General features: G+C 52.4%; 1 protein-coding gene across 1 annotated transcript in view; it reads right to left on the bottom strand.

Moving 5' to 3' along the window:
- Positions 1-23,717, bottom strand: part of FAM185A (family with sequence similarity 185 member A) — a 128,535-nt gene that overhangs the window by 56,931 nt on the left and 47,887 nt on the right. The window contains exon 6 of the mRNA XM_060246071.1: positions 23,171-23,309. Within this exon, the coding sequence (XP_060102054.1) occupies positions 23,171-23,309 (139 nt within the window). The remainder of the gene's footprint in view (positions 1-23,170; positions 23,310-23,717) is intronic.

Below are 23,717 nucleotides of genomic sequence, written 5' to 3'. Positions count from 1 at the left end.
TCTTGGCATCTGAGGAGATGATGCACCCCAGGTAGCTGAACTGCTGGACTGTTTTCAGAACTGATTCACCCACAGTGATGCAGGGAGGGTGATAATCTTCCTGGGGTGCAGGCTGGTGGAGAACTTCTGTCTTCTTCAGACTAACTTCTAGGCCGAATAGCTTGGCAGCCTCTGCAAAGCAGGACGTCATATGCTGCAGAGCTGATACCGAGTGGGAGACGAGTGCAGCATCATCAGCAAACAGTAGCTCTCGAATGAGTTTTTCCATCGTCTTGGAGTGGGCCTTTAGTCGCCTCAGGTTGAACAGGCTGCCATCGGTGCGATAGCGGATGTAGACACCATCGTCATCATCTAGATCTACTGCGGCTCTTTGAAGCATCATGCTAAAGAAGATCGTAAAGAGAGTTGGCGCGAGAACGCAGCCTTGCTTTACACCTGTGCCTATTGGGAAGGGCTCCGAGAGGTCGTTGCAGTGTCTGACTTGGCCTCGCTGGTTTTCGTGTAGCTGGATGATCATGCTGAGGAACCTTGGGGGACATCCTAAACGTTCCAAGATTTGCCACAGGCCTTTCCTGCTAACGGTATCGAAGGCTTTGGTAAGGTCGACAAAAGTCACATACAGAGCCTTGTTCTGTTCCCTGCATTTCTCTTGGAGCTGCCTGAGAACAAATACCATGTCGGTGGTGCTCCTGTTAGCTCTGAAGCCGCACTGGCTCTCTGGGAGGAGTTCTTCTGCAATGGTGGGCACCAGTCTGTTCAGGAGTATTCTGGCAAGGATTTTGCCTGCGATGGAGAGCAGGGTTATCCCCCGGTAGTTGGAGCAGTCTGACTTTTCCCCTTTGTTCTTGTATAGGGTGATGATGATTGCATCGCGAAAGTCCTGTGGTAATTTGCCTTGTTCCCAGCAGGTGACAAGTACTTTGTGAAGTGAGCTATGTAGTACTGTGCCCCCATGCTTCCAGATCTCTGGTGGAATTCCATCAACTCCTGCTGCCTTGCCACTTTTCAGTTGCTTGATGGCTTTAACAGTCTCTTCTAGGGTGGGGATCTCATCCAACTCTGTTTTCACTGGTTGAAGTGGGGTGAGGTGGATTGCTGAATCTTGAACTACGCGGTTGGCACTGAAGAGAACCTGAAAATACTCTGACCACCGGTTCAGTATGGATGCCTTGTCTGTGAGGAGCACTTGGCCGTCTGCACTATGCAAGGGACTCTGAGCCTGATATGATGGACCATATACTGCCTTCAGGGCTTTGTAGAACCCTCTTAAATCACCAGTGTCTGCACACAGCTGGGTTCTCTCTGCAAGCTTGGTCCACCACTCGTTCTGAATGTCTCGAAGCTTGCGCTGGAGGTTGCTACATGCAGCGCGAAAGGTTGCTTTTTTCCCAGGACAGGAGGGCTGAGCAAGATGTGCTTGGTAGGCAGATCTCTTTTTCGCCAGTAAATCTTGGATCTCTTGATTGTTCTCATCAAACCAGTCCTTGTTCTTCCTTGTGGAGAACCCGAGGACTTCTTCAGAGATCTGCAGGATGGTAGTTTTTAGGTGTCCCCAGAGTGCTTCTGGAGAAGGGTCTGTGGGGCAACTGAGGTCCTCAATTCTTGACTGGAGTTTTGCCTGGAAGACAGCTTTAACTTCGGCTGACTGGAGACTGCCAACCTGAAACTTCCTCCGAGGGATACCTCCTCTCCTGGGTGTGGGTTTAAAGTGAAGACGGAGATTGCAGCGTACAAGACGATGATCCGTATGACATTCCGCACTGGGCATTACTCGGGTGTGTAAGACATCTCGAAGGTCTCTCTGGCGCACCAGAATGTAGTCGATAAGGTGCCAGTGCTTGGACCGTGGGTGCATCCAGGTTGTCTTCAGACTGTTCTTCTGCTGGAAGATAGTGTTGGTGATGGTGAGCTGGTGCTCCATGCAGAATTCTAGCAGGAGGCGCCCGTTGTCATTGCAGTTGCCAATGCCGTGTTTGCCAAGTACTCCTTTCCAGGCTTCCGAGTCTTTACCTACTCTGGCATTGAAGTCGCCAAGGATGATCACCTTGTCCTCTGTAGGGGTCTTCCGTACGAGGTTGTGTAGATCAGCATAGAACTTGTTCTTTTCTGCAGGATCTGCTTGAAGGGTTGGGGCATACACACTGAAGAGTGTTGCATGTTGCTTGTTTTGAAGTGGGAGGCGCATGGACATGATGCGATCTGAGTGACCTGTTGGCAGGTTTTCGAGTTTGGAGGCAATGGAGTTCCTGACCATGAAGCCAACGCCAGAAAGGCGGCTCTCAGCCTTTGACTTACCCGACCAGTAGAGGGTATAGCCAGCACCGTGTTCTTGAAGACTACCTTCCTCAGGGAAACGGACCTCACTGAGAGCTGCTATGTCGATATTCAACCTGAGAAGTTCGTGGGCAACTAGAGCAGAGCGTCGTTCAGGGCGACCACTGTCTACTGTGTCAAGCATGGTTCTGATGTTCCAACATGCAAGCTTTAGTCTTTGCACACTTTGTGAGGCAGGTGCATGCCTTTTCTTTGTTGTTATTTTTTGACCGCAAATAAGGATGCCCGTTGACCGCGGCTAGCCAACTGGGGTGGAGGAGACGAGCTTTGTTTAGGCCACCTTTTCTAGGCCCCTCTCCGTGTGGAGCAAGCAGTGCTGTCCCTAGATAAGGCTGCTTGGTCGTTCAGGGTGCTGCCGAAAAATGCTTTCGTCTCCGGGTTAGCATCAGGCGACCAATACCCTGAACCGCCTACATGCAGGATTGGGACTGCGGCTTCCAGTGGCACCTTCCACCTGCCGTTTCGCCCCTTGCCCATCGCTGCAGGACTTGATGCGTTGTGGGTTGTGTATGTGGATATGCCCTTCAGGCCTGCGCAGAGGAATTTTTTAGGTGAAGCGCAGTGTGCGCGGTACTGGCTCCACCCTTTCACCTGGGGGTCATCTGCCATGGCCCAGTAAGCTGGGACGCCGGCAGCGAGTCCTCCAGGTGGCAGGTGTTACATTAACGAGCTCTATCTGCCCGGGTTTGATGTTAGAGTTTTCCTTCTCTTAGGCTGGCGAGGTTGGTGGGCCCAGCCTGCCCATCCGGTTATACCGCCGGACAATTCGGTCGCACCATGACGTAGCAAACTCTGTGAAAAACGGGGGGGACCAGCGAGAAGGTGTTGCTACGGATGCAGTAATGCAGGAGAGGCCATTGCAGTGACCATCTGCCAGGCATAGCCAGACAGTGACCACGCGGCGTTCACTACACCGGGAAGGAGAGGCTATGTATTGCGCATACACTTTCCCTGGGGGGGGTAGGATACCCAGAGGGAGCCCACCCCGCCGCTTCATAATAGGTCTTTATGAATACCTGTATGATTGTGTGAGATTTTCTATATTAGGAAGCTAAGTTCAAAACTTTGGACTAATATTGCAAACTGCTTTGATGTACTACATGGATATAAAATGCAACTTATCTTTAAAAAAAAATTGTGCTTATTTATTTAAGCCTACGCATGTCCAGCCAGCCTGACTCTAGTCAGGCCAGGGTGACAATCAGGAGTTTAAGTCAACCTATACTTCACTATAAAAGAACAAGGAGAGGATTTTATATAAGGACATGGGTGGTAGTGTGGAAGGAGAGAAGAACTTCCAAACCAAGGTACAAACTTGGTAGGAAACAACAGCTCACTGTTCTGGTCCCACAACGCTGAATTTCTGGGCATTATTTTTTCAGGTAGGTATTTTCTGTGGCTGGTACACATTTCTGCTTTAGATCACCTTAATCACATGGAAAATCTGTACACCAAGAGGTTAGTGAATAAGGAACCATGGAATTGTACTCCCACATTCCAACCACCAGCAGAACTAACATACAGGATAATCAGATTACGGTAGTTCTGCTGCAAAATGAGAAGAAATAGACTGGACCAAAGCACACAGGATACACGGCCAAGAACGGCAGAAAAATTAGCAGTGGATTTGAAGTGCCAACCCAAACACCAAATAAAAAATTCCAACAAAAATAGTATCCCAAAGCCAGTTACACCAAGAATTTTTAACCCCAGAGATTTCTAGCGTGATTTATACACAGTGTATACATATGACATAGTTCCTACCTATGCCAGCAATGCCCAGCCCCTAGAAGGCCTACACCAGCATGGGAAAGAACCCTGTCAATTCCTATTTATTTCTTCAGTATATTTCTATGCCATCATTCTCTCCCCAGATTGCCCAAGATGGTTTCCAAGTAAAGCAGAGAACACAATACACAGTACTTTATCTAGATGTTATTAGATCTACCAGACTGAAACAAGGAATTGCTACATCACTGTGTGACCTATGAACTGGTCGTTTAACGGCTGCACACAAATGAAAAGAGGTTTTTTTAGCAATCAGGTATACCAGCTAGGGTTGCCAGGTCCAACTCAAGAAATATCTGAGGACTTTGTGGGTGAAGCCAGGAAACACTGAGAGTGGAGCCAGGAGAAAGGTTGCAACAAGCAAGACTGAACTCCGACGGGAGTTCTGGCCATCACATTTAAAGGGACTGCACACCTTTTAAATGCCTTCCCTCCATTTGGAAATAATGAAGGGCTCATAGAATTGCTCTTCTGGGGCTCATAGAATTTGACTCCCTGGTCCGGTCTTTTTGAAACTTGGAGGGGGGGGTGTTTTGAGGAGAGGCACCAAATGTTATGTTGAAAATAGACAGGTTGCTTACCTGTAACTGTAGATCTTCGAGTGGTCATCTGTGCATTCACACTCATGGGATAGTGCGCCTGCGCCGATCCCCGAATCGGTACCTGAAAAAGCCCGGGATTTTTTCGCGCTCGGCGCCAATGGGCATGCGCAGGCGTCCCAATGCGCATGCCCACCAGTGCTAGCGCGGAGATCCCGCCAGTTCCTTCCTGACCGCCGAAAGCCTCTTACTGGAGGGAGACCGTCAGCAGTGGGGAAGGAGGGCGGGTAGTGTGAATGCACAGATGACCACTCGAAGATCTACAGTTACAGGTAAGCAACCTGTCTATCTTCTTCGTGGTCTCTGTGCTTCACACTCATGGGAGACTAGCAAGCAAAGCATACCTGGAGGTGGGAAGACGGTCAACCTGAAGAAACAGCTTGCAGCACCGCAGCTCCCAACCGAGTCCTCTGCTGAGCATGCACGTCCAGCGCGTAGTGCTTCATGAAGGCATGCGGAGAAGACCAGGTAGCCGCCTTGCAGACGTCGGAAAGGGACACACCTTTCAGGAATGCCACCGACGTGGCCATCGCCCTTGTGGAGTGTCCACGAACAGGTCCAGGTAAAGGCTTCTTCGCCAACAAATAACAAAGTTTAATCGTCTCAGTGAGCCACTTGGAAAGCCTTTGAGACGAAATCTTGGACCCTAACTTGGGGGCAGAGTAGGAGACAAAAAGTTGGTTGTCCTTACGAAAGCCCCGTGAACGATCCAAATAAAACAAGAGGGCACGTTTAACGTCTAAGGCATGCAGCCTGCGCTCCTCATCCGAGGAAGGGCTAGGGTAAAACGTGGGTAACCAAACTTCTAAGTTAAGATGAAATTGGGAAACCACCTTGGGAAGAAAAGTAATGTCTGGAGCTAGGGAGACCCCCGCTTCCTGAAGGCAAGGTAGGGGTAATCACAGCGCATCGCCGTGAGCTCCCCCGCACGACGTGCTGAGGTGATGGCAACCAAAAATGCAGTCTTCCAGGACAAAAGTTGTAAGGAACATGTTGCCATGGGCTCAAAAGGACGACGAGTCAACCTGTCCAGAACCAGAGTCAAATCCCACAACTGTGGAGGGGATCTAGAAGGGGGATGAAGGCGGAACAGTCCCTTCATGAACCTCTTGGAGTGAGGGTGAGCGAAAACAGAATAGCCCTCTACTGAAACATGGAAAGCAGAGATAGCCGCCAAATAAACCTTGATGGAGGAGAATACCAGCCCCTCATCCACCAAGGCTAAAAGAAACTCAAAAATTGCCGAAAGCCCAACGGAGTCAGGCGACGTAGGGGAGTCAGCCACAAAGTTACTGAACTTCTTCCACTTCCTCTCGTAAGAGGCACGAGTGGAAGGCTTCCTGCTGCTTTGGAGGACTTGCTGGACCCTGGTGGAAAACCCTACTGATCGATGAACCACGCCGTCAGCTTCAGGTGAGGCACGTTGTGGTGGAGTACGTGCCCGCCCTGGGCCGACAACAGGTCCGGATCTGTCGGGAACTGATAAAATACCCCCCTCGACTGTTGGAGCAGGATCGAGAACCAACTCTGACGGGGCCACCAAGGAGTCACCAGGATGCAACGTGGCTTCTCCTGAACTAACTTGTGGACTACCCTTGTCAGTAGAGGCAAGGGTGGGAACATGTAAAGGAACCAGCCCCCCCACTGAAGAAGGAGTCCGTCTCCCAGCGAGGCTGGATCCGCACCTCCCCTGGCACAAAACAAGGGGCACTTTTTGTTCTCCGCTGTGGCGAAGACATCTAGCTGTGGGTACCCCCAACGCTGGAACACCGGCTCCAGGAACTGCCATTGCAGTTCCCATTCGTGTGGGAGAGCTCCACCCCTGCTGAGAGAGTCCGCCTGAATGTTGAGGACCCCCGGCAGGTGTGTTGCCTTCAGAAAAATGTCCCACTGGAGGCACTCCGTCCAGAGGTCCATCGCCAGCGAGCACAGTCTGCGGGACACTGTCCCCCCCTGTCTGTTTATATAACACAGGGCAGTGGTGTTGTCCGTAAGCAGTGCCACAGTCTTCCCTGCTAACAGAGGGCGAAAGGAGCGAAGGGCGAAGTGAACCGCCAGCAGTTCCAAGTAATTTATATGGCACCGACTCAGTTTCGGAGGCCACTGGCCCCCTACACATAGATCTTCCAGGTGAGCTCCCCGCCCCCACATGGAAGCGTCGGTGGCAATAGTCACAGTAGGGGTTGGTAGATGAAAGGGAGCCCCTTGACAGATGTTGCTCTCCAATCCCCACCATTGCATAGATTGGATAGTCCCGGGTGGGATGGAAAACCTCTTTCGGGGTGAATCTCTGAGCGGACGAAAATGGCGTAAGAACCACAGTTGCAGTCCCCTCATTCGCAGTCTTGCGAAACGTAGCACGCTTGTCGTCGCAGCCATCAGCCCCAGCATCCGCTGGAGCTGCTGAGCCGTGCCCCACTGCCGCCTTTGGAGAAGCTGTACCAGATTGATGATGTCCTTTGCTCTCTGCGAAGGAAGGAATGCTCGGTGTTGATCTGTGTCCAGCAGAGCCCCTATGAATTGAACTGTCCTTGATGGAGTCAGATGGGACTTCTCCAGGTTGACCTGCAATCCCAGGGTGCCGAGAAGACGCAGAGTGATGGCGATGTGCGTTGTCAAACTCTCCTTCGACTTCGCCACAAGAAGCCAGTCGTCGATGTATGGGAAGACAACAACTCCCTGAAGACGAAGGCGGGCAGCCACCACACTCATCAGCTTCGTGAACACCCGAGGAGCGGTAGACAGTCCAAACGGCAGGGCCCTGAACTGGAAGTGCCGAGCACCCACTGCAAACCTTAGGAAACGCCTGAACGCAGGGTGGATGCTGACATGAAAGTAGGCATCCTTGAGGTCCAGGGTTGCCATCCAGTCTCCCTGATTGATGAGGGGCAGGATAGTTTGCAGGGTAGCCATTCTGAACTTCTGGTACAGAATGAATTTGTTCAGACTCCGAAGGTCCATGATAGGCCTCAAACCCCCGTCCCGTTTGGGGACCAGGAAGTAACGGGAGTAGAAGCCTCCTGTCCTGGCCTCCGGCGGAACCACCTCTATGGCTTGTTTCTGTAGGAGGTTGTTCACCTCCGCCAGCAGAGGTGGGGAAGGGGGAGTGGTAACTACCACGGACTGGTTTGGGGTCTGAACAAACTCTATTTTGTAGCCCTCTTTCACGATGGACAGTGCCCACCTGTCTGTGGAGATCAACTCCCAGGCAGGCAGGAAAGGGCGTAGGCGGATGGAAGAGCCAACAGTGGGAACGATGACGCGTGCTTGCAGGAAGTCAAACCCTCTGCTTCTGAGGACGAGCCCCCTTAGACTTGTTGGAGGGCTGGGCCCCGTAACGGTTCCTGCCGTTACCAGAGAAGGAGGGTCGTTCAGGCTGTGCAGGCCGGGGACGCCATTGATCAGGGGAGAACCTTTGATAGGGCTTCTTGGTCCAGGGCTTAGGCCACTGCTTGGACCTAGAAGTTTTGGGGGTGGATTGGACGCCCAAGTTCTTGGAGGTCTTGACGCTCTTATCTGTCAGAACTTGTAACTACTGCTGATGCTTCACTGCCTTGTAACTTGTACTTGCATTGTGATCTCAGTATTGCTCATGTATGCATTGTAACTGAACCAAACTGACTCCATGTTGTAACCTCCTAATAACCCCAAGTGCCTATGTAGCAATTAACCTTGCCCTACTGGTATCCAAAATATTTAGGGCTGTAGACTGAATTATGATGTGTCTCTGTACATTCTCACACTGGTGCCCTTTGAAGCCAAGCCGTGTGGCCTTCAGAGCGAGGAGGCAACCTCTGATAGTGGATGGCAACCTCTGATAGTGGATGGTGGGAAGACAGATGTGCTTGTAACGGTGTGAATTGTGGCTTTGTGATGTGTTTGCTTTAGTGTATAAAACTGCGCTGGTGCTGGCCCTCGCCATCACTGTTATCTCGTCTCTTCCAGTACTTAGTTCTCTCTAATAAAATCCTAGCTTTGTAACCAAGTATGGGATCCGTTTGAAGTTCTTAAGTTCTGACATTATAACAGTGAACCCATTGTCTTGTGGCTTATCTGAACTGGAAACCTGGTCCGATGGCGGCAAAAGTTCCAGACAGCGGAGAGCCCACCACCCCTACAGACGATCCGCCGCTCGACCCGAAGGTGACGGGGGTTAGGCGCAAAGTTAAGGTCCCAGCGCCTTTCTCGGTCGACGCGTTCCCCGCCCCGCGACCCTGGAGCCCGCGGACGTCCACGGCAGCGATCGACGCCGCGGAGCAACGGTACCGAAGCATGTTGGGCGAAGGAGGAACCGGAGACGACGACGAGGACCAAGGAGAAGGTCCGGGGGCACGACGTGGGGACGACCCGATCCGGACCCTCCGCAACGACTTGTTCGACTGGGTGCGGGAAATTCACGACGACGTGCACCGGTCCCGCGTGTCGATGGCGGAGGAAATGCAGCAGAATCTGGGCGCGATCTACGACCAACTTCGAACCCTGCAAACTGCGGTCCTGGGGATCCCGGCTTTAGGAGGAGGGCTGCCGCTGGGGCCGCAGCCCGCAGCTCCACCGGTCCCGCCGGCCCCAGTACCGCCGGTGGCACCCGCCCCGGCTCCGCCGGCCCTGCCGCCACCAGCACCGCCTGCCCCGGCGCCACCGGCACCTCCCGTTCCGGTGCAACCGGCGCCGCCCGCCCCGATGCTGCCGGCCCCGCCGGGCCCGGTGCCGCCGCCGGCGGTACCCCAGGCCCCGCTCCCAGGGGGACCCCCGGCGATCCCTGGCCCCGCTGCTCCGGGGGGCGACGGCAGGGGCAGAGAGCTGAAGATTACATTCGACGGGAATGCAGAGGACGTGGAGTATTTTACGATCCAATGCGACACGTTCTTCACCCACTGGGGTGCCGACTACCCGACAGAGGCCAGCCGAGTAAACCACATCGCGTCCCGACTGAGGGGCCCGGCCCGCAAGTGGTACGTGGGGCTCTACACGGGGAGGAAGCCCGAACTGGCAACAGTCGCGGGGTTCCTGCACGCAATGCTTCGCCAGTACGGCGACCCTCTTCGAGAAGAGAAAGCCATCGCTGCCCTCCAACGCATAGAACAAGGCAACCGCACCACTCGCGAGTATGCCACTGAGTTCCTAGGATACTGTGCGGCGGCCCGGGGGTGGAACGAAGTCATGAAGTACACCGCGTTCCGCAATGGCTTGAATCCAAACATCCTCGACCGCTGCTACAGCCAAGGGAGACCCGACACACTGGTCGGATGGATCCAACTGGCCGGGGAAGTGGAGACTAACCTCCAACATGTGGGAATGCGCCGGCAGCAGTTGGGGAAGAAGGGGGCCAAACACACTCCGACTAAAGCGGAAGGGAGGAAGACCCCAACGACCTCAACCCCCTCCGCCGCACGCAAATGCTTCAGATGTGGAGACCCGGATCATCTCGCCGCCAACTGCCCCGTTAAAGCAGGAGCCACACCACCCCCGGCGAAACCTGCCGCCTCGGGGCCGAAGAAGAAAAAGGGTAGCCGCTCGAAGGAGCCCAGTCGGGGCTCCGTCGCCACTTCCTTGGCGACTGACGAGGATTGTACCACCGACCTGACAGCCGTGGAGGAATCAACCGAAGAGTCGGATGACACCGAGTCGGCGGGAAACGACAGCGACCTGCTTTAATGGGTGCCGCAAAGCAGGTCCAAGAACAGCCGGCACTCCTCACGCCTCCTTCGGAAAGACCCTGGTGCTACGTCATTCCATCCCAGGGCCCCGCCGCCCCCTCCGACGACAGTGAGGGGTCAGAGTCACCATGAGGTCCAGGAGATTCTGGATTCCAAAGTAAAAAGGGGCCAGTTGTATTACTTGATCAGATGGAAACACTTCCCTCCCAGCTGTCACGAGTGGGTCAAGTCACAGGATGTATCCGCACCGCAACTGCTGAAAAAGTTTCACCTACTGTACCCACACAAGCCCAAGTTGGCTCCCCGGGGGGGGGGGGGGCGCTTAGGGGGGGGCAGTATGTCAGAACTTGTAACTACTGCTGATGCTTCACTGCCTTGTAACTTGTACTTGCATTGTGATCTCAGTATTGCTCATGTATGCATTGTAACTGAACCAAACTGACTCCATGTTGTAACCTCCTAATAACCCCAAGTGCCTATGTAGCAATTAACCTTGCCCTACTGGTATCCAAAATATTTAGGGCTGTAGACTGAATTATGATGTGTCTCTGTACATTCTCACACTGGTGCCCTTTGAAGCCAAGCCGTGTGGCCTTCAGAGCGAGGAGGCAACCTCCCCGCTGATAGTGGATGGTGGGAAGACAGATGTGCTTGTGTAGAGTATCGGACTCTACACACGCGCCGCGCGTCCTAGGGCGACCAGGCACAGCGCGGGGAAAGTCACGGCCAATCAATGTCAAGCGCGGGAAGTTTAACTGGCCAGGATTGGGCTGGCCAGCGGGGGGGTTGTTCCGGGGTGTTTGTATATATTGGCGGACCCGGCCGCGTGTTCCCCAGTTCGGTAATGTACTAGCGAATAAAGCCTGAAGTCTTCACCACGTCTCGTCTCCCAGTACATTACACTGGCGACGAGGATGGGATCGAGCTAGGTCCGGCCGCCCGAGGGGAACCAGACCTGGCCGGAGACGAGGAAGGCGGAGACCGCAGGATCGCACAGCCCGCCGCCGCCATGGCGAACCCAAGTGTAACGACGGGCCATCTTGCGGAGTTCAACCCGGAGCACCCCGAGAGATGGGAGACCTACACAGAAAGGGTCGAATGCTACCTGCGTGCGAACCTGATCGAAGATGACGACAGGAAGAGAGACGTCCTGCTGAGCGTCTGTGGAGAAGAAACCTTCGAGATCGCACGGGGTCTCTCCGCTCCGGCGAAGTTGACTGAGAGGACCTACGGGGAGGTCGTGAGACTCCTCACGGGCCACTTTTCGCCCCAACCGTCCATCGTCGCCCGCCGATTCCTCTTCCACAAGAGGGACCAGAAGTCGGGGGAGACAGCGGCGGTCTACCTGGCGGCCCTTCGGCAGATCGCCGGGAACTGCAGTTTCGACAAGAGGGACGAAGCCCTGAGGGACCGTTTCGTCTGGGGCCTCCGAGACGAGCGACTGCAGCAGAAGCTCTTCGCAAAGGAGGAGCTCACCCTACAACAAGCCTTCAACGAGGCGACGGCGTTCGAGAGGGCCACCAAGGCGTATGGCCAGCCGCGGGGAGAGGCAGTACACCAAGAAGAAATGGGACCAGAGGACCGAGCAGAGGAAGAAGCGTTCCAGCTCCGACGGCCACAGAGGACAGAAACTCGGGTCCCCGCAAGACAACGAGCGACGGAGAGGGCCCCCACCAACCCCAGCTCCAAGTGCGCCAGCTGCGGCGACCCCCACGAAAGGAGGGACTGCCCGTACCGAAACCTGGACTGCAGAAGCTGTGGGAAGATGGGCCACATCGCCCGGGCTTGCCGGGCCAAGAGCAGCCGTCGACCACCGTCAGCGCATCACGATTCCATGGACACCCACACGACGGCATCCACCAGCTTGCAGGTACTGAACTTGCCCCTCGCAGCCCCGGACAAGGTCAAAATGTCTGTCCGGATCGAGGGCGCCCCCTGCGTCATGGAAGTAGACTCGGGTTCCTCGATCTCCATAATTTCAGAGGAGACCCTTACGAGACTATGCCCCCGCCGCCGCCTCCAAACGAGGCCAGCGGATTTCGTACTGAGGGACTTCCAGAAAAACCCGGTTCACGTCGTGGGGTGGGCCCAGGTGCATGTGGAGAGGGGAAGCTTTAAGGGGCCCCTAGACATCCTGGTGGTCAAGCGCCAACTGACCACCCTTCTGGGGTTAGCTTGGTTCCAACCACTGGGGATCAAGCTGGTAGGGGTGGAGCACGTGCAGGCCAGCAACTTCGAAGGGGTCTGCCAGGAGTTCCCCGAGGTTTTCGATGGGTCCCTGGGGAGCTACAAGGGGCCGCCCATCACCCTACCGATTGACCCCATGGTCCGGCCCATACGGCTCAAAGCGAGGCGCGTCCCGTTTGCCCTAAAGCCGAAAATTGAGGCAGAACTGGATCGCCTCACGGCCCAGGGCGTCTTGGAGCCTGTAACTTATGCGGCTTGGGAGACCCCCATTGTAACGCCAGTGAAACCGAACGGGGACGTAAGGATCTGCGCTGACTACAAGTGCACGATCAACAAAGCGCTCCAGGATAACCCGTATCCAGTCCCCGTAGTCAGCCATGTACTATCGACACTCGCAGGGGCACGGGTTTTTGGCAAGCTGGACTTAGCACAGGCATACCAGCAACTGCCAGTCGACGCTAAGACAGCAGAGGCGCAGACGATCGTGACCCACAGGGGGGCGTTTAGAGTTAAACGATTGCAGTTCGGGGTGAGCGTGGCTCCGGGAATTTTCCAAAGCATAATGGACTCTCTCCTTAAAGGAATTCCCGGAGTGCAACCCTTCTTCGATGATGTTTTAATCGCCGCCCCGAACGAAGAAGAGTTCAAAGGCCGCCTGCGAGAGGTCCTCCGGAGGTTCCAAGCGGCGGGGTTGAAAGTGAAGAAGGAAAAATGTCTGTTGGGGGTTCCGCGGGTGGAGTTCCTGGGATTCGCCGTGGACGCGGCTGGAATTCACCCGACTAAGGACAAGACTAGGGCCATTGTGCAGGCCCCCGCTCCCAAAAGCAAAGCGGAGCTACAAAGTTTTTTGGGTTTGCTGAATTTTTATCACTCGTTCCTGCCCCACAAGGCCGCCGTGGCGGAACCGTTACACCGTTTGCTTGATAAACAAGCCCCGTGGGTCTGGGGGAAGCGCCAAGCCGTGGCGTTCCAGGCAGTCAAGGACCTATTGGTCTCGAACGCGGTTTTGCACCACTATGATGAAACCCTGCCACTGATCCTGGCTTGCGACGCCTCCCCCTACGGGGTGGGAGCGGTCTTGGGGCACCAACTCCCGGACGGGAGGGAAGTGCCAGTAGCATACTATTCACGGACCCTATCCCCAGCGGAGCGGAACTACGCTCAAATCGATAAGGAGGCCCTGGCGATCGTGGCGGGGGTGCACAAGTTCAACGACTACCTCTACGGTAGGCATTTCACCATCGCCACTGACCACAAGCCGCTCCTGGGCCTCCTAGCTTCAGACCGTCAGACCCCCCAAATCCTATCCCAGAGGGTCCTGAGGTGGAACCAGTTCCTGAACTCCTACACGTATGAACTGGTACACCGCCCGGGCAAAGCCATGGGACACGCCGATGCCCTCAGCCGCCTGCCGCTCCCCATAACAGAACCCGATCCCGCCCCCGCACACGGGGTAATGCTCATTGAATCTCTCCCTGAGCGCCCACTGCACGCGGCAGAGGTAGCCCGGGCGACAGGGAGGGACCGCATCCTGGCACGGGTCAGGGACTGGGTGGGGAGGGGGTGGCCGGCAGGCAAAGTGGAAGAAGTGTTCAGACCGTTCGCGTCCAGGAAGGACGAGCTATCGACACACAAGGGGTGCGTGCTTTGGGGCAGCCGGGTGGTGGTTCCCCCCCCCTTGCGCAAACAGGTACTGGAAGACCTCCACGAGACCCACCCGGGCATCGTGAGGATGAAAGCCCTGGCCCGTAGTTATGTGTGGTGGCCGGGCATGGATGAGGAAATTGAGGGGTGGGTGAGGAGGTGCCAACCCTGCCAAGAATCCCGGCCCGATCCCCCGTCAGCCCCGGTCCACAGATGGGAGTCTAACAGGCGGCCATGGTCCCGCCTCCACTTAGATTTTGCCGGCCCGTATCAGGGCCAGATCTTTTTTATACTTGTGGATGCCTACACAAAATGGTTAGAGGTGATTCCGGTAGCCTCAACCTCCACGGCGGCAGCCGTCCGAGCACTCAGGAAGGTCCTATGCACGCACGGGATCCCAGACACCCTGGTGACGGATAACGGAACGGCCTTCACCTCCCGGGAATTCCGGGAGTTCACGGAGAGGTACCTCATACGACACATAAGGTCCGCACCATTCCATCCGGCAACCAACGGCCAGGCGGAGCGGATGGTGCGGACCACCAAGGAAGCACTGGGGAGAATAGTACATGGGGATTGGGACCACCGCCTCTCAGCCTTCCTGTTCCACAACAGGATCACCCCAAACCCTATAACGGGATCCAGCCCCGCGGAACTGCTCATGGGGAGGAAACTGACAACCCGTCTAGACAGGCTGCACCCAGACCGGGCCCCCGAGGTCCGCGGGTCCCCAGAGGTCCGGGAGGCAGTGCGGGGGTTCTTTCCGGGTGACCCTGTATACGCGAAGAACTTCGCAAGCGGCCCCGATTGGGTCGCGGGGAGAGTCCTTAGGGTGACAGGTTCCAGGTCATACGAGGTGACCACCGAGGGGGGCCAGGTACTAAGACGGCACATAGATCAGCTGCGCCGCCGCACCCTACCCGAAGAAATGGAGGAGGCAGGGAATAGGGAACAGCTAGCAACCGAAGCGCCGGAGGGGGCCCCGCCAATACAGGAACTACCTACTTATGATGCCCCCAGAGACACCGAATCAGAGCCGGAGCCAGAAGCAGACCCCAGCGTCCCACAACCAAGAGCAGCATCGCCCACACCAGAACCAGACCCAGCTCCACGAGCGACCCCGAGGAGATCGACACGGGAACGGAGAGCACCAGCATACCTCCGGGACTATGTGGTCTGAACTAGGGGGGGAGGAGTGTAGAGTATCGGACTCTACACACGCGCCGCGCGTCCTAGGGCGACCAGGCACAGCGCGGGGAAAGTCACGGCCAATCAATGTCAAGCGCGGGAAGTTTAACTGGCCAGGATTGGGCTGGCCAGCGGGGGGGTTGTTCCGGGGTGTTTGTATATATTGGCGGACCCGGCTGCGTGTTCCCCAGTTCGGTAATGTACTAGCGAATAAAGCCTGAAGTCTTCACCACGTCTCGTCTCCCAGTACATTACAGCTTGTAACGGTGTGAATTGTGGCTTTGTGATGTGTTTGCTTTAGTGTATAAAACTGCGCTGGTGCTGGCCCTCGCCATCACTGTTATCTCGTCTCTTCCAGTACTTAGTTCTCTCTAATAAAATCCTAGCTTTGTAACCAAGTATGGGATCCGTTTGAAGTTCTTAAGTTCTGACATTATCGAACTCTTGCAGCGCCGTGTCAGTTGTGGTGCTGAAGAGCCCGTCACCCTCAAAAGGCAGGTCCTCGATAAAGGTTTTTGTATCTTGGTGGAGTGCCATAGACCGAAGCCAGGAGTGACGCCTAATGCAGACTGCAGAGGTGATCTGTTTGGCTGAGGCTTCCACCATGTGTTTCGCTGCAGCCAGTTGTTGTCTGGCCACAGCGAGACCTTCTTTCTGCAGCTTGGTTGCAGCGGCCTTTTTGTCCTCACTTAGAGAAGAGAGGAACGGGGCAAGTTGTTCCAGCACGGCATACTGATACCTAGCCATGCAGGCTGCATAGTTAGATATTTTTATGCCAAGTGCCCCAGCTGAGTAGACCTTGCGGCCCATTCCGTCGATCTTCCTCCCTTCTTTGTCCGGTGGAGTGGAGTGAACCTTCCTGGCCTTCGAGGAGGAGGAGACTACCACCGAGTTAGGGCGTGGATGGGTGAATAAGAATTCAGCCCCCGTCTCCTGGACCCTGTACATGTGGTCCAGCCGTTTAGATGACACCGGCGTCGAAGATGGTTTGTTCCAAGGTTCCTTGACCACTTGAAGGATCACCTTGGTAACCGGTAGAGCGACCGCAGTGGACGTGTTCTTCTGCATTATGTCGAACACGCTGTCGTCCACTACGGGTTCTGGCTGAGTCACGGGTAATCGAAGGGTGGAAGCGATGCGTTTCACAAGGTCCCCATAAGACTTTAGATCCTCCGATGGCGAAATCGGAAGATCCTCAGCCGTCTGGGAGACCGGTGAAGGGTCTAAGTCCTGGACTTCACCGTCCGACTCCGATGAAGAGTCTTGATGGGTGGAATGCTCTGACAGGATCGGGGTCGACTCTCGCGGCGGCAGCTGGACCGGCAGCGGTCTACGCGGAGTTTCAACCGGAACCAACTGTCGATCCGGGGGGACCGACACCGAAGCCGACGCCTTCCTGGATCAGTGCGAGACCTTCGACACGGAAGAATATTCTGACGCTCGCTCCCAGTCCTGGTAGTCCTCCGGGTACCAATGACAGGAGTCGTACCGGGAGTAGGGCGGTTGCCACCTGCGTTGCTCCCATGGTGGTATCGGGAAGCGTTGAGGTGCATGAAACGGCTCCGGTGCACGTCTGTCCCGAGGTCTGAACGGAACCAACGGGACTATCGGTGCCGACTGTTCCACCTCCGAGGCCGATTCGCTAGCCGACCGCCGATGGGACCCAGAAGATGACGAGCGTTGGGTCAGGTCGATCTCCTGCTCCTGCTCCGATGCCGACAGACGCTGCTGACTCACAGGGCTTCGGCGTGGAGAGGCCAAGATCTTCTTCGGCGGCTTAGAGATCGCCGACGCCGATGTACTGGCCAATGGGGAAGGAGTGCGGGGTCGCTTCCGCTTCTCCTTTGATTTCGCCTTCTTAGGAGCTCGGGTCCCCAAGTCCTCTCGGCGCTTCTTAGCGGGCGTATCCACCGAGCCCTCGCGGGAACGTTTTGTGGAGCCACGCTCTTCCGGCGGATCGGTCGGAGTCAGTATCGGAGCAGCATTGGCCGATGCAAGCTCCTGTGCCGGGGCGTCGGTCGATTTCGGTACCGACGACTCCATCGGTCTATGAGGCCGAAGCGCCGATTCGATGAGCGCCGCCGATAAACGAGCCGCCCGATTTTTTCTGGTCTGCTTCGAGAAGCGGAGACAGTGCGGACAGGATTCAACTCGGTGCGCTTCTCCCAGGCACAACAGGCACAGGGAATGGCCGTCCGGAGGGGCGATCTTCTTTCCACAAGCACGGCAGCGCTTGAAAAACCCCCAGCGACTTTCCATAGAAAGAAGCCGCAGAAAAAACTACTCAGAATGATCTGAGAGAAAACGGGGGAAAGCGGGAGCGAAGCACCCCAAGGGGCAGTTCGCCAAACAAACAAAGAACGCTTTTTTTTTTTTTTACACTAACACTAAGTATACTAAACTATAAATTTAACTAACTAACTAACAACGATAAACGGGCTAAGACGAGAAAAAAAGGCAAAGCCAAGGATTCTCACCGACCGGGGAAACGGAAAGGAAAACCTCTCAGCGCAGCGGTCAGAAAGGAACTGGCGGGATCCCCGCGCTGGCGCTGGTGGGCATGCGCATTGGGACGCCTGCGCATGCCCACTGGCGCCGAGCGCGAAAAAATCCCGGGCTTTTTCAGGTACCGATTCGGGGATCGGCGCAGGCGCACTATCCCATGAGTGTGAAGCACAGAGACCACAAAGAAGATCTGGTACCTCTATTTCAAAAAACAGTCCCCCTAGGGCCCCAGATATAGGGTATAATGGAGTACCCAACAGACATTCCCCCTGCCGCTTTCTGATAACCCTGAAGCAGGGGGAGGGCCTGCAAACCAGGGGATCCCCTGCCCCCACCTGGGGATTGTACAACACAAAAAGAGAATCACGGTAAAAATAGATAGTACAAAGCACACAGCTTCCCGCGACACCAGCTTCCGTTTCTAAATAAACCAATTCAACAACCTTGAAAAACATAACATGTATTAACTTCATAAACAACCATATAATTAGTCCTTGATACAAAAAGGAAATAATGTGCCTTTGGAGTGCCTTTTGACAAAAATGAATTGGCGTTTTTTGGCCCAGGGTATGAAGAAATTGCTAAAAGGTTTGCTTTATGAATCAGTTTTTGCAACAAGTATACATGTTGGCTTATGTATATATGGTTGAAATTTTATGATCTTATTATGTATTTAGGATTGTTTGCAGCTTGAAGAAGCTCAGGCGAAACAAGGGTTCCAGTACGACCTTGTCTGCTCAGATTTGGATTATTGGCTGCATCCATCAATAGACATTGATCATTTTCATTATTGCACCGGGATTTCAAGGAATGAAGTGACCAACTCGCCACAGAAAAAGAGTGAACTCTTGGTGTATACGTTTCCTTTTTGTATCAAGGACTAATTGTATGGTTGTTTATGAAGTTAATACATGTTACTGTTTTTCAAGGCTGTTGAATTGGTTTATTTAGAAACGGAAGCTGGTGTCGCGGGAAGCTGTGTGCTTTGTACTGTTTACCCACCTGGGGATTGGCAACCCTAACACCAACTGAAGATTTCTATCTGTACTGCTGCCTTGGTCTCTCCAACATTAGATGTTTCCTATCCATAATTTACTCTCTCATGGATTGCTGCCTTGACATGGCAACAGGGCTTCTGCGGTTCAACGAGGCTGCGGGCTATGCCATGCAGGGCCACCCAAGATGGACAGGCCACAGCTGAGAACCTAGACAAAATGCGATCCACTGGAGAAAGAAACGGCAAGCCACTCCAGTATCGTTGCCAAGAAAACCCCACGGACAGTAACAAAAGGCTAAAAGATATGGTGCTGGAAGATGAGCCCCTCAGGTCAGAAGGTGCCCAATATGCTACTGAGGAAGAGTGGAGGGCAAGTACAAGTAACCACAGAAAGAGTGAAACAGTTGGGCCAAAGCTGAAAGGATGCTCAGCTGTGCATGTGTCTGATGGTGAAAGGAAAGTCCGATGCTGCAAAGAACAATACTGCATTGGAACGTGGAATGTAAGATCTATGAATCAAGGTAAGCTGGATGTGGTCAAACAAGAAATGGCAAGACTGAACATTGACATCTTGGGAATCAGTGAACTAAAATGGACGGGAATGGGCAAATTTAACTCAGAGGATCACTACAAGAGTCCTGTAGAAGAAATGGTGTAGCCATTATAGTTAACAAGAGAGTGAGGAAGGCAGTAATGGGATACAATCTCAAAAATGACAGAATTATCTCAGTCTATATCCAAGGCAAACCATTCAACATCACAGTAATCCAAGTCTATGCCCCAACCACTGATGCAGAAGAGGCTGAAGTGGACCAGCTCTATGAAGAGCTACAACACCTTCTAGAATTAACACCAAAAAAAGATGTCCTCCTCATCATAGGGGACTGGAATGCCAAAGTAGGAAGTCAAAAGGTAATTGGAACAACTGACAAGTTTGGCCTTGGAAAATAAAATGAAGGCAGGCAAAGGCTAATAGAGTTTTGTCAAGAGAACAAACTGGTCATAGCAAACACCCTCTTCCAACAACCTAAAAGGCGACGCTACACATGGACATCACCTGATGGGCAACGAAGAAATCAGACTGATTATATATTCTGCAGTCAAAGATGGAGAAGCTCCTTACAGTCAGCAAAAACAAGACCTGGAGCTCCTTACAGTCAGCAAAACAAGACCTCAGATCATGAGCTACTCATTGTAAAATTCAGGCTTAAACTGAGGAAAACTGGGGAAGCCATTAGGCTGTTCAACTGTGACCTTAATCACATTCCTTATAAATATACAGTGGAGGTGAAGAATAGGTTTAAGGAACTAGAGTTGATAGACAAAGTGCCTGAAGAACTATGGACGGAGACAGCAATCAACACCATCCCAAAGAAAAAGAAATGCAAGAAAGCAAAGTGGCTGTCTGATGAGGCTTTACAAATAGCTGAGGAAAGAAGGAAAGCAAAAGGCAAAGGTGAAAAGGAAAGATTTACCCAACTGAATGCAGATTTCCAGAGAACAGCAAGGAGAGATAAGGCCTTCCTAAACAAACAATGCAAAGCAACAGAGGAAAATAATAGAATGGGAAGGACAAGAGATTTCTTCAAGAAAATTGGAGAAATCAAGGGAACATTTTGTGCAAAGATGGCCATGATAAAGGACAAAAATGGTAGGGATCTAACAGAAGCAGAAGAGATTAGGAAGAGATGGCAAGAATACATAGAAGAATAATACAAGAAGGAACTCAATGTCATTGACAAGCATGACAGTGAAATTGCTGACCTCGAGCCAGACATCCTGGAGTGCGAAGTCAAATGGGCCTTAGAAAGCATTACTAACAACAAAGCGAGCGAAGATGACAATATTCCAGTTGAGCTATTCAAAATCCTAAAAGACGATGCTTTTAAAGTGATGCACTCATTATGTCAGCAAATTTAGAAAACGCAACAGTGGCCAAAGGATTGGAAAAGGTCAGTTTATATTCCATTCCCAAAGCAGGGTAATGCCAAGAAATGTTCAAACTATCGCACCATCGCACTCATTTCACTTGCCAGCAAGGTCACGTTAAAGATTCTACAAGCTAGGCTTCCGCAGTATGTGGATCAGGAACTACCAGAAGTACAAGCTGTGTTTCAGAGAGGTAGAGGAACTAGAGATCAAATTGCCAACATTCGCTGGATTATGGAGAAAGCACGGGAGTATCAGAAAAACGTCTATTTGTTTCATTGACTACGCTAAAGCCTTTGATTGAGTGGATCACAACAAACTGTGGCAAGTCCTTAAAAAGATGGGAGTACCAGACCAACTCACACGTCTCCTGAGAAACCTGTATAAGGGTAAAGAAGAGACTGTCAGAACAGGATAGGGAGCAACTGATTGGTTTAGAATAGGAAAAGGAGTTCGACAAGGATGCATATTGTCACCCTGCTTATTTAATTTATATGCAGAGTACATCATGCGGAATGCCGGCCTGGATGAAACAGTAGCCAGAATTAAGATTGCCAGGAAAAACATCAACAACCTCAGGTATGCAGACGACACTACTCTAATGGCATAAAGTGAAGAGGAACTAAAGAATCTCTTGTTGAGGGTGAAAGAGGAGAGGACAAAAGTAGGCTTGAAACTCAACATTAAAAAAACTAAGATCATGGCATCCGGCCCCATCACTCCTTGGCAAATAGAAGGGGAAGACATGGAAGTAGTGACAGACTTCACATTCCTGGGATCCAAGATCACTGCAGATGGTGACTGAAGCCATGAAATTAAAAGACATTTGCTCCTTGGGAGGACAGCTATGGCAATCCTGGGCAGTATAATAAAAAGTAGAGACATCACCCTGCCAACAAAAGTCCATATAGTCAAAGTGATGGTATTCCCTGTAGTAATGTATAGCTGTGAGAGATGGACCATAAGGAAGGCTGAGCGCAGAAGAATAGATGCTTTCGAATTGTGGTGCTGGAGAAGACTCTTGAGAGTCCCTTGGACTGCAAGAAGATCAAATCAATCAGTTCTAAGGGAAATCAACCCTGACTGTTCCCTGGAAGGTCAGATGCTGAAGCTGAAGCTCAAATACTTTGGCTACCAAATGAGAAGGGAGCACTCACTGGAGAAGATCCTGATGCTGGGAAAGACTGAAGGCAAAAGAAGAAGGGGACGGCAAAAGATGCAATGGCTGGACAGTGTTACTGATATAACCAACATGAATTTGAGCAGAACTTGGAAGGTGGTGGAGGACAGGAGGGCCTGGCATGATTTGGTCAGTGGGGTCACAAAGGGTTGGACTCAACTGTGCAACTGAACAACAACAACATCCATAACTCAATATTTTTAAGGCAACTGGAAATGTGATATACTTCTTAGAAGCATTGCACTCAGGTGCAAACCACCACCATCACTCCTGGTTGCAGACTTGCGAGGAGAGTTAAAGTGGAATCAATCAATTCCTTATTTTCACCCAGAAAAAGAAGAGTACTCACAAGTCTTCAGCTTAGTACCCAAAAAGCAGCCTTCCTGACAGAAGAAGACGGCTACCTAAAGCAATCTCATTAGTTATGCCCAACAGATGGTCCAGTGGTTCAAGCCCTCTTATACATACCAGGATTCTACCTGGATTGATCTTTGACTATTTCTCTTATTCAAAACCTTTTGCTAGGCCCAGCATTCATACGTCACCTGCCTGTACAATCATCTGAGGGCCAGTTCAGATGTCCTTATGTCCTCTGTGCATCCTCTCAACAGATGTAGTCTAGGAGTTCCATGCTCAGAGCAATTCCCAAGCATGGGCAGGCCCAATATGAATGGGAACCATAGAGCAAGGGGAAAGGGGGATCCCTATCTTCCTTGTCCTTGTCTTACATTCCCTGCTTCAGTTCCCACTTCTTCACAAATTCTCTTTCGCAGATCCGTCGTCTATGTTTCATACCTTGATTGAGATAAATTAGACTAATTTCAAACACTGGCTGGGAATTTTATTTGCTCCTTCAACTGCGTTTTTCAGTTATACCTCACATAGTCACTCCACTGAATGGCACTAGGCTTCCAGCCCATTTCAGGGCATCAAGAAGTCTATGATCTTGGAAAAGTCAACTTTATTAATAAACATTATCCTCTTTAAAACAATCCAATCTGACTTGAATTTTTCCATGAACATAAACAGATTGCTGTAATATGTTAGGTGTCATAACACAGGCAGGTACTCTGCTATGCACATAAAAGAATACTTTTCCTTAAAAAGGCATTAGCTAAATAGATGTAGTTCTAATAGCAGACAAACTCTTTTGCTATCTTACCATGAACATTCCCCATGAGAATATCACCAGCTGTTGAGGACAGAAATGAAGACTCTGCATAAAGATATTTGGTTTTTAATGAACCATCTTTGGTAGAAATGTTAATGGCAGACCCTTGTAGCTTTTCAATATCCACACTCTGCAAAAGAAAAGAAGTCTCAATCAATCACTGATTCCCAATGGTGCCACTGTGCCCATCAACATGTTTCTTGGTACCCACTTTCTCTCTCCCTAAACCATCTGTTCCCAAAAGCAAAGAGCCAGTGCTGCCTTTTCTCCAACTCAGAGAAGCAGGAGGTACTTTAGAAGAGCCCAGGGGGCATCACCTTTGTGTGTGTGCAAGAAATACTCATTCAGAAACAGCTATCTTCATCACAGGAGGACTCTTTGTCAGCTTGTGTTCATATTGATCCTAAATAGATTGATCCTAACCAGATTGCCTATACTGTTTTGCTAACCACTAACCCAGTTGACCTGTGACAGTATTTTAGTTGTGCCAGGGAGGAAGAGCAGGGGAGGGGGGAACTCGGCGCCAAGGGTTGTAAAA

This window comes from Heteronotia binoei, chromosome 8, assembly GCF_032191835.1.
Source record: "Heteronotia binoei isolate CCM8104 ecotype False Entrance Well chromosome 8, APGP_CSIRO_Hbin_v1, whole genome shotgun sequence".
In the NCBI taxonomy this organism is placed as follows: domain Eukaryota; kingdom Metazoa; phylum Chordata; class Lepidosauria; order Squamata; family Gekkonidae; genus Heteronotia; species Heteronotia binoei.
The sequence above is the reverse complement of the archived record's forward strand: the minus strand, read 5'-3'. Positions and strand labels throughout refer to the sequence as shown.